This window comes from Drosophila miranda, chromosome 4 (genome assembly GCF_003369915.1).
Source record: "Drosophila miranda strain MSH22 chromosome 4, D.miranda_PacBio2.1, whole genome shotgun sequence".
In the NCBI taxonomy this organism is placed as follows: Eukaryota; Metazoa; Arthropoda; class Insecta; order Diptera; family Drosophilidae; genus Drosophila; species Drosophila miranda.
The window spans coordinates 13,120,175-13,135,679 of NC_046677.1; the positions used below are offsets into that span (position 1 = coordinate 13,120,175).

General features: G+C 39.1%; 2 protein-coding genes and 2 long non-coding RNA genes across 5 annotated transcripts in view; 3 read left to right on the forward strand and 1 right to left on the reverse strand.

Moving 5' to 3' along the window:
- LOC108163910 overlaps positions 1 to 5,641 on the forward strand; it is a 49,736-nt gene extending 44,095 nt beyond the window's left edge. For both annotated transcript variants that reach the window (XM_017299438.2, XM_033393362.1), the window contains exons 6-8: positions 1,770 to 1,892; positions 1,976 to 2,162; positions 4,042 to 5,641. In XM_017299438.2, the coding sequence (XP_017154927.1) occupies positions 1,770 to 1,892; positions 1,976 to 2,162; positions 4,042 to 4,787 (1,056 nt within the window). In that variant the 3' untranslated portion in view covers positions 4,788 to 5,641. The remainder of the gene's footprint in view (positions 1 to 1,769; positions 1,893 to 1,975; positions 2,163 to 4,041) is intronic.
- Positions 5,642 to 8,896: 3,255 nt separating this feature from the next.
- On the forward strand, positions 8,897 to 9,206 carry LOC117188956. The gene is made up of 2 exons (XR_004473015.1): positions 8,897 to 8,936; positions 8,994 to 9,206. It is a non-coding gene; the product is annotated as an uncharacterized LOC117188956 (long non-coding RNA).
- Positions 9,207 to 10,469: 1,263 nt separating this feature from the next.
- On the reverse strand, positions 10,470 to 10,767 carry LOC117188969. Its single transcript, XR_004473027.1, has 2 exons — positions 10,633 to 10,767; positions 10,470 to 10,566 (listed from the first exon to the last, which is right to left on the reverse strand). It is a non-coding gene; the product is annotated as an uncharacterized LOC117188969 (long non-coding RNA).
- A 2,481-nt stretch (positions 10,768 to 13,248) lies between these two features.
- LOC108163690 lies at positions 13,249 to 15,429 on the forward strand. The gene is made up of 3 exons (XM_017299121.1): positions 13,249 to 13,785; positions 14,500 to 14,670; positions 15,398 to 15,429. The coding sequence occupies exon 2, from the start codon at positions 14,512 to 14,514 to the stop codon at positions 14,644 to 14,646; it is 135 nt and encodes a 44-aa protein (XP_017154610.1). The 5' UTR covers positions 13,249 to 13,785; positions 14,500 to 14,511; the 3' UTR covers positions 14,647 to 14,670; positions 15,398 to 15,429.
- The last annotated feature ends 76 nt before the right edge of the window (positions 15,430 to 15,505 follow it).

Here is a 15,505-nt window from a genome sequence, read left to right on the forward strand (position 1 = left end):
CCGCCCTCTAGCTGTCTCTCCACACTCAGATATATATATTTTTTGATAGGCCGTCAGTTTTTATGCCTTTCGCCTTTGGTGCGCTGGATGTTTTATGGCCGCAACCACAGCCGTCGACTCCAAACGGAGGTCACACTGCCTCCTGCCAGTCCTCGCCCAGCTGCTGTCAGGCCGCTTCGCATGATTGCGCACAGGTGTCCGCAGAGGAGAGGAGTGTCCATGGAGTGGCTGTTGCTGGGGCTGGGGATCGGGGAGCCTGGTGCAGAAAAGGCTGACATGTCCCGGCATTTTGCGTTTGGTTTTTCAAGAAACGTTTAGGTTGTCAGCTAGTTTTTCCTTTGCGTTTCGTTTCGTTTTTATGGGACAGAGCTGTGAAGTTCCTCCACCGGGGGCATTACGAGCTCCCCAGACTTTCGGCTGCGGGAAGTGTTATTGTTGCCCCTACTGGGGGGAAGAGGGAGAGGAACGACGAGGGTTGGCTGGCAGCTGGAGTATAGTAAATGCGTTGTCAATGTCAAAACCCCACCTCCAGTCATAACTCATATTTGTGGCCTCTCTCTGTGTGTGTTTTGGGAGAGTTGGTTGGGTTTGCCGATTGAGTCGAACGACTCCATAGAAAACGAACATCTGAGTTCAAGATCTGAGGCCGTAAACAAAGTATTCTAGTCGAACAAATTTGCATTTGATTTAATTGATTGCTTTATGTATGAATCCATTTAAGTGTCAGACAGAAGAACATATAGGCATATTTTATAAAACACATAGTATTTTCTGTGTACGACAGTCTCCGAGAACTAGGCGCCCACCAAGATGGAATACACTGCTCATTATGGTTTCTTCACAAAATAAAAAAAAAATTTATATATATTTTTTGTTTAAGCTAAAAACAATGTTTACCAAAAATTTTAGACCATTTTTGTTAGCCATGGAAACGAATACTCGCAAAATATTTTAGTCAGAAACGTCAAAAACGTCTCAACTTCAATTTAAGATTTAATCATTATCAAAACAAGCAGTCAGCTAAAAAATAGATATACAAACATATGTGTTTACATATGTATGTTTATGATAAAAATGCAGAGAAAACTAACACAAACAACACTTAAGTGTTTCCTACACCATGCAGTGGGTGCGGCCACTTGATCTTTTAGCTAACGAGCGCATTTCAACAGGAGCACCGCTCTCCCCTCTACCCTCTCTCCGTTCCCTCGTCCCCAACAGGCCATCATGTGTGCTGTCAGTTGTGGGTGGATGGTTGGGTGGATAGATGGGTGGATGGATGGCTAGGTGGCTGGTCGGGTCAGGCAACGGTATCTGCAGAGGCACTTCTAACTAAACTCACCGCAAACAAAGTGGCCTCGTCTTCAGCACAGCTCTGCCATGTCCTTTGGCGCCTTACCATCATGGTGTATCACACCATCATCATCATCGTCCTTCCATCGCCATAGTTCTGGGCTCTCTGCTCTAGTTAATCACTCAAGCGTAAATCTATTCATCATTCATAAGTTATAAATTTGCCTGTGCTGTGGCATGGTTCCCTTTCTTTTTTGGGCGGGAGGAATGAGTAGAAGTGTCAGCTTTTGGGATAGTTCTTCCTTTCATATTGTGGGGCACAGCACACTTCATTGGCGGTCGGTCGCACTATCGAAGAGGCGGCTGCAGCTGTCCCATTGATAAATATTTATAAATTGATTTTGTTGGAAATTGGAGCATCTGCACGTTTGAATCGCACTTGACATTCTTCTCCTTGTGTTTGTGCTTTCACATAGGTGCCACCGCATCACATCAAGACGTATCAGATTGAGAAACAGGAGAATACCACACTGGAATCGGTTACAAGTGCCATACATTTCATGGTCACCACTCAGCACTTTCTCAAGGGCCAGATGAGGGTAAGAGCGAGACCCAAGCAAGACACATTCCCCAATTGGTTCTGTTCAGACTCTAATAAAGTTTCTTCCTCTCTGGTTGTTAGCTCAAGTGCACGGCCAATATCTTTGACATCTTCAAGGAGGAAATGGAGAGCGTTATTGAGGAGGACAGACCCAGGATAATGGCCTCCGGCAGGTCGTACGATATCAACAACTATCCGCTCGATGAGCATACGAATGGCGAGAGAGGCTTCGAGGATCACAATGAATCATATTTGACATACTATTCGGGTAAGTAGTCGAATAATTAACAATAATTGATCCAACAAAATAATAACTTATACGAGTAAATGGTCCATTGACTAAATTCAATAATTTACTCATTTTCCTTGCAATTTGGGTTGAAAGAGATTCCTTTGTGGCCTATCTTTTAGTTATTACGTTTGACTGGAATTGAATATGATTTTATTGTACGATCTTGTGATTTGATCTTGACGGTTCTGACTTCAGAAGAAGTACGAAGAAGTTGTTCAAACTTTCGGCCAGATTCATGAAACCTAGGGGACTATCTTTCATCTAAATAGATCATAGATGGCATAAACCAATTCATATGTAAATACTATTTAAGCATTTTGAAAGTTCATGTTATTTATTCCCTAGCTTATAAGACGATAAGTGTTGCGAAAGCATTAATATAACAGGTGCAATGCTGTCTTATCCTCACAAAAGGCATACCTAATCGGCCAATCGTCCTTTTTGGTTGCAGGTGAAAATGGGGACTTCTCTAGTTTTTTAAATATTTGTAATTTTAAGATTTAAAACCAAATGATATCTGATGAATATATTATTTCCCCGTGCACCTTAATCTCTTTCATCGAACGTTTCCATTACACGAGAGTCTTTGCACTGTTGAATTTCACCAAATTTCAGTAGTAAACATTGAGAATACATCGCAAATTCAGTTGCACCACAAAAAAGCAAGACAGCCTCAAGTATTCACCCAGACGGTGGCTCGAGTGGGTTCGTGTGTGTGTGTATTTGTGTGTTAAAAATGCATTTGCATAAAGTTCGGAACGGAGTACAAACTGGAACCGGGACATCCAATCTCCCCAGTCCATCTGCATCGGTGCTCCGCTCTGGCTCTGGAGTTCTCTTCGGGCGCTGCGTTTGAAAGAATTTTGCACACTCGTTTACGCCCCGAGTCCATGGCGCTGCCATCAGTCGCAAACTGAACTCAATTTTAAATACAATTTTCAGCTCAATGCGTTTACATTCATGTTATTCTTGGTGTTGATGCTTGGTGTTAAGTAAATGTTGCCTCAAGTAAGTGGCAACACTTCTCCCAGCCTCTGCAAGGGAAAGCGCAAAGGAAAAATGCGGAAAAACAGGAAGAGCGGAAAATCCTTTGGCGCACACTCCACACTCCGCACATCTGTGCCGCGGGCCCCAATCATCGGTTCCGTCCCGCACAGTCTGCCACAATTCCGCGACAATCTTTCATGTCTAAACTTAGTTTATACCAATTTGATTTGCCCACCATTTGATTCGATAAGCCTGCTCCGCCTCAGTGGCTTCCTCCGGTGCGGTGGCAGCCCGTAAAATGTTTATGCTGCACAATTTTATTTACATAATTTATATTGTGTGCCCTACAACGACAAAATGCAGGCACTCCACCAAGTTGGAGATCGTCCCATGGATTTGCGTGCGAATCGCAGCCAGAGGGGATTGCCCGACTGCCACCAATAAAACCATTTTTAAAATCTAATCAATGGATTTTTCAGGAAAATACATATAAATACGATTAAGGAATTTTGAGTTACAATCACTAAAGCTACCCAAACAGTGTAAATTGTACTTAGAACCTAATACAAAGAAGTACCAAGCCCAGCTAGAATTGAAAATTATATTTCACTTGTATCGGACCTACAGGACCGATATGACCGTAAAAAAAAGCAGTCACTAAAAAACTTCCATTCATTAGGGTAGCCGTAGCCCTCTATCAAGTAATTGTAGCCCTGAAAAACTGTAAATCCCTCTTATTACTTTACTTTTCACAAAGGAATCGAAAGAGAACGAACCAATAACGTTCTAAGCCATCACCATCTATGTCTGTCTCTCTCTCATTCTGTCTATCCATCTCTCTCATAGCTGTCTGTCTGTCTCTTTTTAGCGGATAATAGTGCATCAGGCGCATCGACAGCTGCACATGAAATCTTTTGGCACGTCTGGCCATCGAAGCTCGGGGCAGCACTTCGGATCAGACTCCACATCAACAGGCAGCTGGTGGGGGCGTGGCCGTGGGACGCACTCGGTGCCTGGATTACGCAAGCAGCGGAACCAGGAGCAGCTACAGCTCTTTTGTGTCTGCTAGGGCTGCTGGCCCATCAAATTATCAACTGTCAATACACAAAGAAATCGACAGCGACAGCAACAGCGACAGGAACAGCGATGGGGCAGCAGCAGCAGCAACCGTTGCCAGTCGAAGCGGGGGCTGTGACAATGTCAAAGGCGGCCAAATCCGCAGCTAGAGCGAGCGTCAAATGCTTTTATAATTGTCAAATGGCAATGGCAATGGCAACATACAATCCCCTTCCCCACATGAAAATCCAGGAGGAAAAGGATGATGTGAATGGAACTGGGACTGAGACTGGGACCGTGGAGGGAGACGATGATGATGCGAATGTTGCAAGTGTGGCAAATGCCGGCGATGATTTAACTGCAACTGCAGCGGGAATGGCAAAGGCTAAGGGCAAAGAAAGGGGAGCTGCAACAGTGCCATCTGGAGTTGCCGTTAAGCGACTGTCAGCGACACTTGTGGGCGTGGCACGGCCCTGGCTGGATCAACGATTATTGATGACTCGACGACGGAAGATGTGGAAGCCTGTTCTGGGGGACTCCGACTGCCTCTCGTGCTGATGCCGAATTGATGATGAAATCCATTTCCAAAAGTAGCTTAAGGTGTTTGCCCACTTGTGCTACAGTGAAGCCTCTCTCTCCTCTTCTCCCTGTCTTCCTATCCCCACCCTACCATCATTTTCATGCCCGGCAAAGTGAAAAGTTGGAGGAAATAATTAATATATATGAATATTAATTGGAATCGCCAGCTGGATGGCTGGATGCCTGGGACGCTGTAGTTCGTAGGTGTTATGCATAAGGTCAGGGCCGAAGAAGGAGCGAGAATAATTAAGTATAGCCAGAAAGGGAAGACCTTCGAGGAATCATTGAATAATAACAGGAAATATAGTCTTATACGAGTATGTATTATTGTAAGATGATGAAAAGGTATATGAAATATGCATATAACTAGAGGATAAAATCGGTAAAATAGTCTAAACATCGACCCTGGCACAACCCTACAGTTTGAGAGAAATGCGTGTGTGAATTAGTATTTTGTTGTTGCTGAAATTCAATTCAGAAAAAAAAACACTATGGTAACAGTCCCTTCAATTATTGTTATTATGTTACTATTCGTGAAAGGCTGTTGCCAACTTTAATATGATTTGTTTGGAAGTAATATGTAGGATTGCTTACGAATGATGACACCCTTTCATAGATTTATATATTTTAAAAATTGCAGTGATTCAAATGTACATATTCTACTCCGTTTGAGATTCAGTGTATTGAGAATTCAGCTGCACTCTTATAAGCAAATACAGCTTGCAAAAAAGCTTTTAAAGCTTGAGTTCCAAAGGGAGACAGAGCAAAAATAGTCAAACCAACAACAACCAAACAAAATAAAAACCTTGCTAATCGAAGCAACATCAACAACATTTACAGTTCTTTTTGGTTTTGTGTGTCGATCCTAAGTCACATATTAAGCTTGCATATTCAAAAAACAACAACGCTACAGTCGAACCTCGCTAACTTGAACTTGGCTAATGCAATTTGGTGAGAGTACATTATTTCGTCGAATGAGAAACCAGTTTATCATTAATCGAACTGTAAACGAATTACCTAGAAAATAATATTTCTTCACTTGTACATTCCTCTGAAAGGTGGTTCCATGTAGCGAAGTTTGACTGTAAAACGAAGAATAGCAATACGAAGAAGAGCGAAAACGAAACTTATACGATGTACAGCAAGTTGAATTTTGGACTGCACTTCTTAAGCTTCTTAGGCCAATTAAACAATGCTCTTGACGAATGTGTGACACTGACTTCTGACTGGCTACATAAACCTTATGGGAAAGCAACGTACTAAGAAGGAGATTAAACTATTGTTGCGATGGGTTTATACATCAAAATTGCTCAATTTTAAATGAATGGAATGAAATTAATTTAATAGTAAAGGATCACTGCTGTTACAGACCATTTTCCAAGCGAGAAAATTAATTATCTCCCAGTCGGTCAGCAGAATCGAAAGTAGGTGTCATACAGGCCTAGTAAGGCAAACCAAACGGTTTTTTTTTTCGTGATTATTCATTATGTAAATATATTTTTAGATCCAGACATTGAAATAATTGATCTAAATATGACACATATGATATAATAGAAGCACTGTATAGAAAGGAACTTTTTACGGGTTTGGAAAAAAGCGAAATTAATTATGAAAACAATTGACATTGATTTGTAGAAGACAGAAAATAGAACACAAGAATACTAAAATAAAATTAATTTTCAGCTTATTATTTGTCAATATATAAAATCAAAAAAATATGAAGATTATTTAAAAATTTTTGGCCAACAAAAATCCAGCGGTAAATAGTTCCTTTGCCTTGAAAATAAATCAATGTTAATGTAATTGGTAAACAAAAAAAAAGAGTACCGAAAATGTTGTAAATTGAATGGAAACCCCTAACGGAAGCAAATATAAATTAAAATATAAAAAATAAAATAATAATTAATTAAAGCTTAGCCTACATTTGTACATAGTAACCGAGAGAATGGAGTACTCTTGAGAGGAACTTCAGGATATGTAAATGTTAAAATAAAAATAAAATATACATATTTATGTGGAATGCATGCGCTCAGATTTTTCTAATCAAAACGTGTTGTGAAAGTTGTCTTCCCTAATTTACATTCTCTGCTCAATAAATTGTTGGTAAATTCCATTTTTACCCTAAGTTCTCATATGGTTTCGGTTATGTAATGGTACATAATCATAAAAGAGGAGACATAAAAGATTGTAACAAAAAATTCATTTAGTGTACATAGAAATACGATTATTGCTGCAATAAATGTACATCTTCATTTCGATGTTTTTCAAGCGAAAGAAAAATGCAGCCAAAAATAAATGTTGTTAGCTGATAAGACCGGAAAACTAGTTCTAGATTTGTAATGGTAACCAAGTGTAAGTAAATGGTAAAGCAAATGTGTTTTCCATTGAATATACAATATTCATATCCCAATCAATAACCGAACACGTGTAAAGCCAACATAGGTCTAGAGACGCCCTAGAGCCGTAAGTAATCGTACGAATAACAGTGATGCAAGAACGCAGAAATGAAATAAAACAGACCCTAATCAATAAAGCAGGCATATGAAGTAATAATTTAAAAAAAGGATTATTGTAAAAAGTAATTTGAACCCAGAAATGGAATATACTAATAGTACTTATGTATGTATGGCATTTGTTTGAACAATAAGCAGGCGAATTATATATATATATATATACATACATATATATATAAATAAACAACAATAAATATTGAATAATGTGGTGTGGGGTGTGATTACTTTACATTTTCACTGTTCTTTCAAAAGGTTGCAGCGCCATCAGGCGGACTAGCGGCGTACTTACCGCTGAAAAGCTCTACTCCACCAAGTTCTCTGGAGAAAGCTTTCTATCATTTTCATGTAAGAATCATATAGAATGCCATTTTCTGGTGTCTCCTACGTCTTGTCGAATACCAATTCATAATCTGCATTAGAGCGAGATATTTTGTGGCAATAAGATTATAATTAAAATTTATTAATTCTTTAAGGTCTATGGAGAAATTTGAAAAAATTCTTCCCGAAAGCTCCTCTCGGCTCTCTTTGACGACAGGTGCCGCCGTTACCATTTCATCTCTGTGTAGGTGCCATGTAGCACAATGAAACAATACAATTTTTGATTTTTAACTTAAAAAAAAAAAACAAATCTTTTAGAAAATTTATTTATTTATCATATAAAAAAGTATATATTTTTTGCACGTCGAATGTACAACACTTATTTATATCGATCGTATATCCCTCAAAAATCCCCATTTTAAATATTTTTCTTAAAAATTAAATATCTAAAAAGGGAGCGCGCAGGGTTTCAATTCCCTTTTCGCCTGTACTTCGTCTCTACCACGACAACCACGCTGCCCCATGATGCAATTATACAAGGTGGTCTCGTCGGCAAGACTTAGTCCCTTAACGTATGCTAGCAATAAGTGCGAGTGAAGGGCACATAGTATAGTGAGTGTGAGTGAGACGGTATATGTTAATGTTGATTAACCCTTAACAGGCCCGTGGGTTTTAAAATTTTAAAATAAAATGATTTTACTGATATATTAATATTTAAATGTTATGCAGCCATTAATAATTTTTCTTCAACATTTTTAGCTATATTAAAATGTTCTTTTACATAATAAATAAGGATACTTCTAATTCTGTGGTATTTTTTTTATATGCTTTTTATAATTTTGTTGTTGTCGGGACATAAGGGTTAAGAATATATCAAAAAATTCGTCCGTGAACAACCTTCATCATCAACAAGCATGCACTGACGATAAGGGACAACACGAACGAACTTCGGCTCCCGGCGAGACCACCTTGTATAATTGCATCATGCGCTGCCCTACGGTTTCGGCACGCAGACACTGACATGCTTTCAGTGCGCTTGTGTGTGAAGCTAAAAGCCGTACAGCTGCGGGCGAAACCGGTTTATGGCCGTGCCGCTAGGACATACACACATTTACACAACTACAAGCATATTTCTGGGTTGGCTCGAGGTCGTGCTGACCGAGGCATTGACGAAGCCGAGTAGCACTTCGGAGGCGAAGGTAGCGTAAAAGAGAATTGAAGTACTAGCCCCGCGCGACCGTACCATGAAGCGTCAAACGAAAATGGAAAAAGCATTTGTTCCTCATGCAACATCTTGGTATTGTATAGTCTTTGGTATTACGTACTTCAATATATATTTATGCAAATTTAATAGTGGATTAACTGCGCGTTACGTTTGCTGATATCTTGTAACCCGTCACACTGGAGGATCTGCCCGGAGCAGAAAAAAAGTTGGTGAAAAAGGCTTGTGCAAAAAACACAGTATGTATATTAATTGTTTGCAAAATGAAAAAAGTCACGCAAGTTCAACTTAAACATAATTATTTATTAGAAAAGGCACTTGTTTTCATGTTCAGTCCTATACAATGGGTTTCTTTAGTGTATTCTTAGCAAAATAGGTAACAAAAGAAAATGAAAAAGAAACAAAAACATAAACAGTTCATGAAAACAAAACAAAAACAGCAAATATCGTGTGTCTATTAAATCTTTGCAAAATGCAAACAGTAATTTTAAAAAATGTACATCTTTAAAGGATGCAGCTCTATTTGGCTAATATTTTGTGTGTCCTCCATTAGCATCCAATACTCCTCTGAGACGTCGCGACATCGATGATATTAGGACATTTATGTCGTAATATTCGGGTATTTTTAGCCACTCCTCGTTTATACACAGAATCAAATTACTTTTTGAGGTGGGGCGTCGTTTGGCCACTTTTTTTCCTTAACAAGGCCCACAAATTCTCGATAGGATTAAGATTCGTGTCAATCACTTTGTTGCAATTGTAAAGTAGCCAAGTGCGGCAAATGAATGATTTGTGCTTTGGATCATTGTCCTGGTACAGCTTGTATTTAAGTTTGCTGGTGTTCTGTGGATCAACGAAGCCAAAATTCTGCGCACTTTTTGTCAATCCATTCTTTAAAATGTCCAAATAAAATTCTTTTGTCATAATGTCATTGAAAATGCGTATTAATCCGAATGGTACTTCTTTGGTCGATTTGTAAAAAACTGAGGGATTCTATGCGTCGTAGTAATATTAAAGATATTCTATTAACACTTTCTAAATGAAGGATTTATGAATCTTACTGTTTTGTTATATTTTGATACATTAGTGTAAACGCCTTCATAAAATTATCAAACTTAAAGAAAAATATTCACTGTAGACCATTTTATGTTTGTTTGTATGTTGTATTTATATAAAATATAAAATGTACAGTCAAGGAAAAAAGTCAACATACAGCACCGATTTTTCAATATTTCGGGTTTTCGCAATGAAAATTAAAAAAGTTGGTATGCCATTATTTAGGACACTTAAAGTTATTATTATTTCAGTTTGGAAAGTTTAGTTTCAGCTTAAAAGTTTGGATCCTTATTTAAGTGCGCTTTGGCGAATTCCAGGCGCAAAATCCGATTCTTTTCTGAAATCAATGGTTTCTTTCGTGGAACTCGGCTCTTGAAACCATCCTGTGCAACAAATTGGCAATTGTTTTTGGGTGCACAATGACTTAATAAGTGATGATTTTTCACGAAAAACCATGCATTTAATATAAAAAGTAATACATTGTAATTGTTTATTTTTCCAATTATTTTTATTTATTATTATTCATTATTGTCTACTTTGAATTTTTTTTCCCTTGAGGTCTTCTGAAAATGACTATTCTTAATGTTGTGAATAGCCTTCCGAATCACTTTTTCTGCTGGCTCGTCGGGTATTTTCATCTTCACCGCCGCTGAAATAATTTTTTATTTAACACGCGTACAACACATATTATTAATTATTTAAAAACTGCACTTACCTGATAATAATAATAATCACAGATTACTTATTTTCACTTATGTATTAAAACTCCGTGTGACGATTGCAAATAGCAAAGAACAAAGCAAAAGAGTTCTGTCGACGCAGGCGCAAAGAAGACGAAAAGATAAAACGAAGTTCTGTGCTTCTGCGCACGGTCGGCAGAACCGAATTACGTTCGGCACGCGCGGAAAAGAAAGAAACAAAAGAAAAAACAAAGGGTTCGATTTGGCTGGCGTCAACGCCTCGATGACATTGTAGATGACATTCGTCATCGCTCAATGCTGGTACTGCAGGGAATGTAGATAAATATACAGTCAAGGAAAAAAGTCAACATACAGCACCGATTTTTCAATATTTCGGGTTTTCGCAATGAAAATTAAAAAAGTTGGTATGCCATTATTTAGGACACTTAAAGTTATTATTATTTCAACCAACAGCCTGGAGCCAGCTCTTAAATTAAGCAGAAATTAGGGCGTTACTTATTATACCCGATACTCAAAATGAGTGTTGGGGTATATTAGATTTGTGGTAAAAGTGGATGTGTGTAACGTCCAGAAGGAATCGTTTCCGACCCCATAAAGTATATATATTCTTGATCAGCATCAATAGCCGAGTCGATTGAGCCATGTCTGTCTGTCCGTCTGTCCGTCCGTCCGTATGTCCGTCCCTATTAGCGCCTAGTGCTCAAAGACTATAAAAGCTAGAGCAACGATGTTTTGGATCCAGACTTCTGTGATATGTCACTGCTACAAAAATATTTCAAAACTTTGCCCCGCCCACTTCCGCCCCCACAAAGGACGAAAATCTGTGGCATCCACAATTTTAAAGATATGAGAAAACCAAAAACGCAGAATCGTAGAGAATGACCATATCTTTTAGACTGCAGAATTTGAATAAGATCGTATTATTATTATAGCCAGCATCAAGAAAACAATTTCATTTTTTCTCGCCCTGTCTCTCTCTAACACACACGTAGCATAGCCGGCTTTGCTTAGAGTAAAACATTAGCGCCTAGATCTCAGAGACTATAAAAGCTAGAGCAACCAAATTTGGTATCCACACTCCTAATATATCGGACCGAGACGAGTTTGTTTCAAAATTTCGCCACACCCCCTTCCGCCCCCGCAAAGGATGCAAATCTGGGGATATTCACAAATCTCAGAGACTATTAAGGCTAGAGTAACCAAATTTGGTATCCGCACTCCTGTTAGATCTCACTTTAAAACGTATATCTCAAAATTTCGCCCCACCAACTTTCGCCCCCACAAAGGACGAAAATCTGTTGCATCCACAATATTGAGGATACGAGAAAACTAAAAACGCAGAATCATAGATTGTTTGAGATGCCAAGCTTTTTTGGCACCTATGTGTTTCAAAAATGAAAAGAGATTTCGGGTTAAACTTTATAATTCGTATTTAATCTTGGTGGCTTAGCGGAAGCCGATTGCTTGCTATTGCCAGATAAACCTTATGCGAGATCGATATGCAACCAATGCGCAGAGGGGTTAGCATAGAACTAAACTATAGACGACGGCGTTAGATCAAAGTGATTGCCGAAGTGGCGGCAGCAGATCAAAGTAGCTGCCGAAGTGGCGGCGGCAGAGAGCCCCTTTAACAATAATAATGTTAAAGTTACGGTTATTCTTCAGCGGCTGGCCCGAACATAGATAATGATCATATCTATCAGATTGCTGAATCTGGATCAGATCAGATCATTTTTATAGCCAAAAGGAACAAATCAATTTGCACTGGCTACGCAGCCCCCGACGTCACGCTCAGACTGATTTTCTGTCTCTCTCGCACGCACTCTTTGTCGTGTCGTTCAAATTAGCGGCGTCTGCCGGAGTGGCTCTCTCTCCTACTGACTTAGTATCGGGTATAACTGTAGAGTTGCGGTGTCCGCTGCAACTCACAACGTTCCCCCTCGTTTTACTATGTATTTATTGTCTTGCCTATAAATATTTTTGTTGCTATCCGAATTATAATCAAATCTATATTATTTGTTTAAGGTGTTTCACATATGTATGCAGCATATTTGCATATAAATATGTGCCCTATTCAATATTTTATTGCCCTCTAGAATCAGCAGAATATCAGCAGTAAAGCATAGAAGGCCAAAACACTGTAGTTTTTGATGGATGAAGTGCAGCTGCTTATCTGTCTTCTATCTGATTACCGTTCAAGCGCGCATAAGAGCTGTTGGGCTTTTCCTCATCTAAGTACTTCTTAAACGAAGCTTAGCTATTTTTGGAATGGCTAAATTTATAGGTCAGCGTCTGTTGAAACAGCTTATAAGTATGTACATATATGTATGTACATGTATATATGTATGTCTGTTCAGTCATGTTTTGCAACTGAATACTGACTAGGAAATGCAGCACCATACATGCATATACATATTAATATACATACTATATACATATGTATGTATATGCAATGATCGTTTAGGAAGTATATACATACTTAAGAAAAAGCTTTCGCCAGAGCCGTTATGATATCCGACAAAGCACACGCTGCTAATGGATCGAGAACCGCTCTGGCCGCCAACTCTCTCTTCTGCTCTGCGCAGGTGAGCTTTCACGTGAAGGTCAGTTGGGACGTGGACCAAGACTGAGCTTCAGTCAACGCGCTTCAATGACGACCACAGCACGCCCCGCACTTACTAGGAGACTCCGTCGCATTGCCTGAATAATACTTGAAAATCTATGGAATATACTACCAATTACTAAAGCGCGTTGCACAATTCCCTGACTTGACCTTCGGACCGACCACCACCTGGACAAAAATTCATTTTCGCTTTTCATTCAATTTGCATTCCTTTTTTCTTTTGTGTTTTTCGCACACGTGTTTCTGTTCCTCCCCACACATACACACACATACACACAGACATCATTTCGGCAGTGACTTTTTTTTTGGGTTACATTGAAAAAAAAGTACTTCGACTGCCAACAAAATCCCATTACGACCCGACCTCTAATTTGACCAATTGACGGAAAATTAATTGCGCTTAAAATTAATTAACAAAACTATGCATATTTTTTTAACGTGAAACGAGCGTGTTATTTGTCCATCTGATTTTATAGTTGATTGTGTTTAAGTAAATTAATTGAGCTATTTATGTTTTTGTGCTTCGATCCAAATTCAATTTGCGGTAAGTCGTGTGTTTTTGGCGGGAAGCAGGCTCCAAATTTCATTCTCTCTCATTCCTTCTTTTGGCGCCAAAATGAATGAAAATGTTGGGAAACATTTCGGGCGGACTGTAAAGGGACCGAGCTAGTAGCGCCTGTTAACCTGTGCTGCGCCTGTTCAATGGGAAGAGAGCTAACATACTTTACTGTTAACGTCTCTGTTAACAGAATTGTGCCCGAATGCGGAAGGAAGAGAAGAGAACTTACATATGTTTACATATTCTATGCTGGCAACAATCCAGCAACGTTCGGAAAAAGTACGATTTGTCGGCCCCACTGGCTCTGCCACTGCCACTCTCTCACGCTCTCACTCTTTTGCGATCCAAGTTTTGTTTTGTTTTTGGGTCTCTCCTCTCGGTTCATTGACCCAGCAACAACAACGCTCGGGAGATATTCTCCCACTCGCATTCATCGCGTCTACAGTTAGGATTTCCAGTGGTCATTCCAGGTCCCTAATGGGGGACCAGGCCGTTTTGCCCTCCCGAGAGCCGCGTTCAGTTGCCTTCGAGAAGTCATACTTAAAAGTGGTAGCCCCGAGGAAAGCTTAAGTTTCGCACGATCTAGTCTGACGCAACCCCGTCCACTACCACACACACACACGCACACACACAAGCAAACACGAAACAATTTGATACTGATATATAAATTGATATATACACCTTCGATCCACTGTGTAGATCACAATTTAAATGCCTTTCGTCGAGAGATTTCAACAAATACGAAATTTTGTTATGAACGTCTGTCTCGTGGAGGCCATCCAATTCGTCCAGGACTTAACGCATGCCATTTGCTTGGACTTTCAGGGATTGTTCAACCTAAAGTAGAGATCCCCGAGCGATCTCTCATCGGTAAGTCTCGCCGCAAAAAGTGAAAGTGACGGAAGAAGTCAAAAAGACAGTGAAATTACTGTTTCTGTTCGTTCTTTGCCTCTTCTACGACTCTGTCCGTCTGCCTATTTTACATCATTTTCGTTTTATATGATCTCGCTGAAAGAAATGGTGGGACGAACGAGGCAAACCTCATGGTAGGTTAAAGCCTGCCACAATCGTCTTGAGAGGTTAGGTTCTACAAAATTAGGAACAACAGAAAAAAGCGAATTTGATACAAAGGGATTTTAATATAAATTATATACTGTGTGTATTTATTAATATTTAAAACAAAGGTATACTACTAAAGAATTTGGAGACAAGATATTTATGAAAAGTAAATGAGGAGGAAACAGAATATAAGAGAAGTTGAGTTGTACATTCAATCTGCAATCGAAAGAAATAATTTGGATTTAAAATACCATTTATTTAGAGCGTTAATGAAGTTTTTTGTTTGATAGAGTATTAAAAAAACGTATAGTTTTGTATACAAATTATTCAACCAAAATCAAAATGAAAATTTAAGGTTTTAAGAAATATTATATGACTCAAAAAATTTGTCTAATTTGCATTACCCTTTAAAAATCTGTACATTTATTCATCTCTTTCTAAGTAGCTTTAAATCTGCATATCTGTGTGTACAAATCAAACTGGATAATGTCGATATAGGCCACCATAGTCTTCATTGCCTTTCAAATTTCTTTCGCAGCTCTCTTCATCAGTACACCTGTAAGCAATATTAACACATTACGCATCCCCTCGCACGCATCGCACATCGCTGACCAGGAACGCATCGACCAACTGGAGAAAGCCCATT

Excerpts from the sequence above, each read along its gene's own strand:
- LOC108163690 (XM_017299121.1), top strand. The coding sequence starts at position 14,512 with ATGCCTTTCGTCGAGAGATTTCAACAAATACGAAATTTTGTTATGAAC.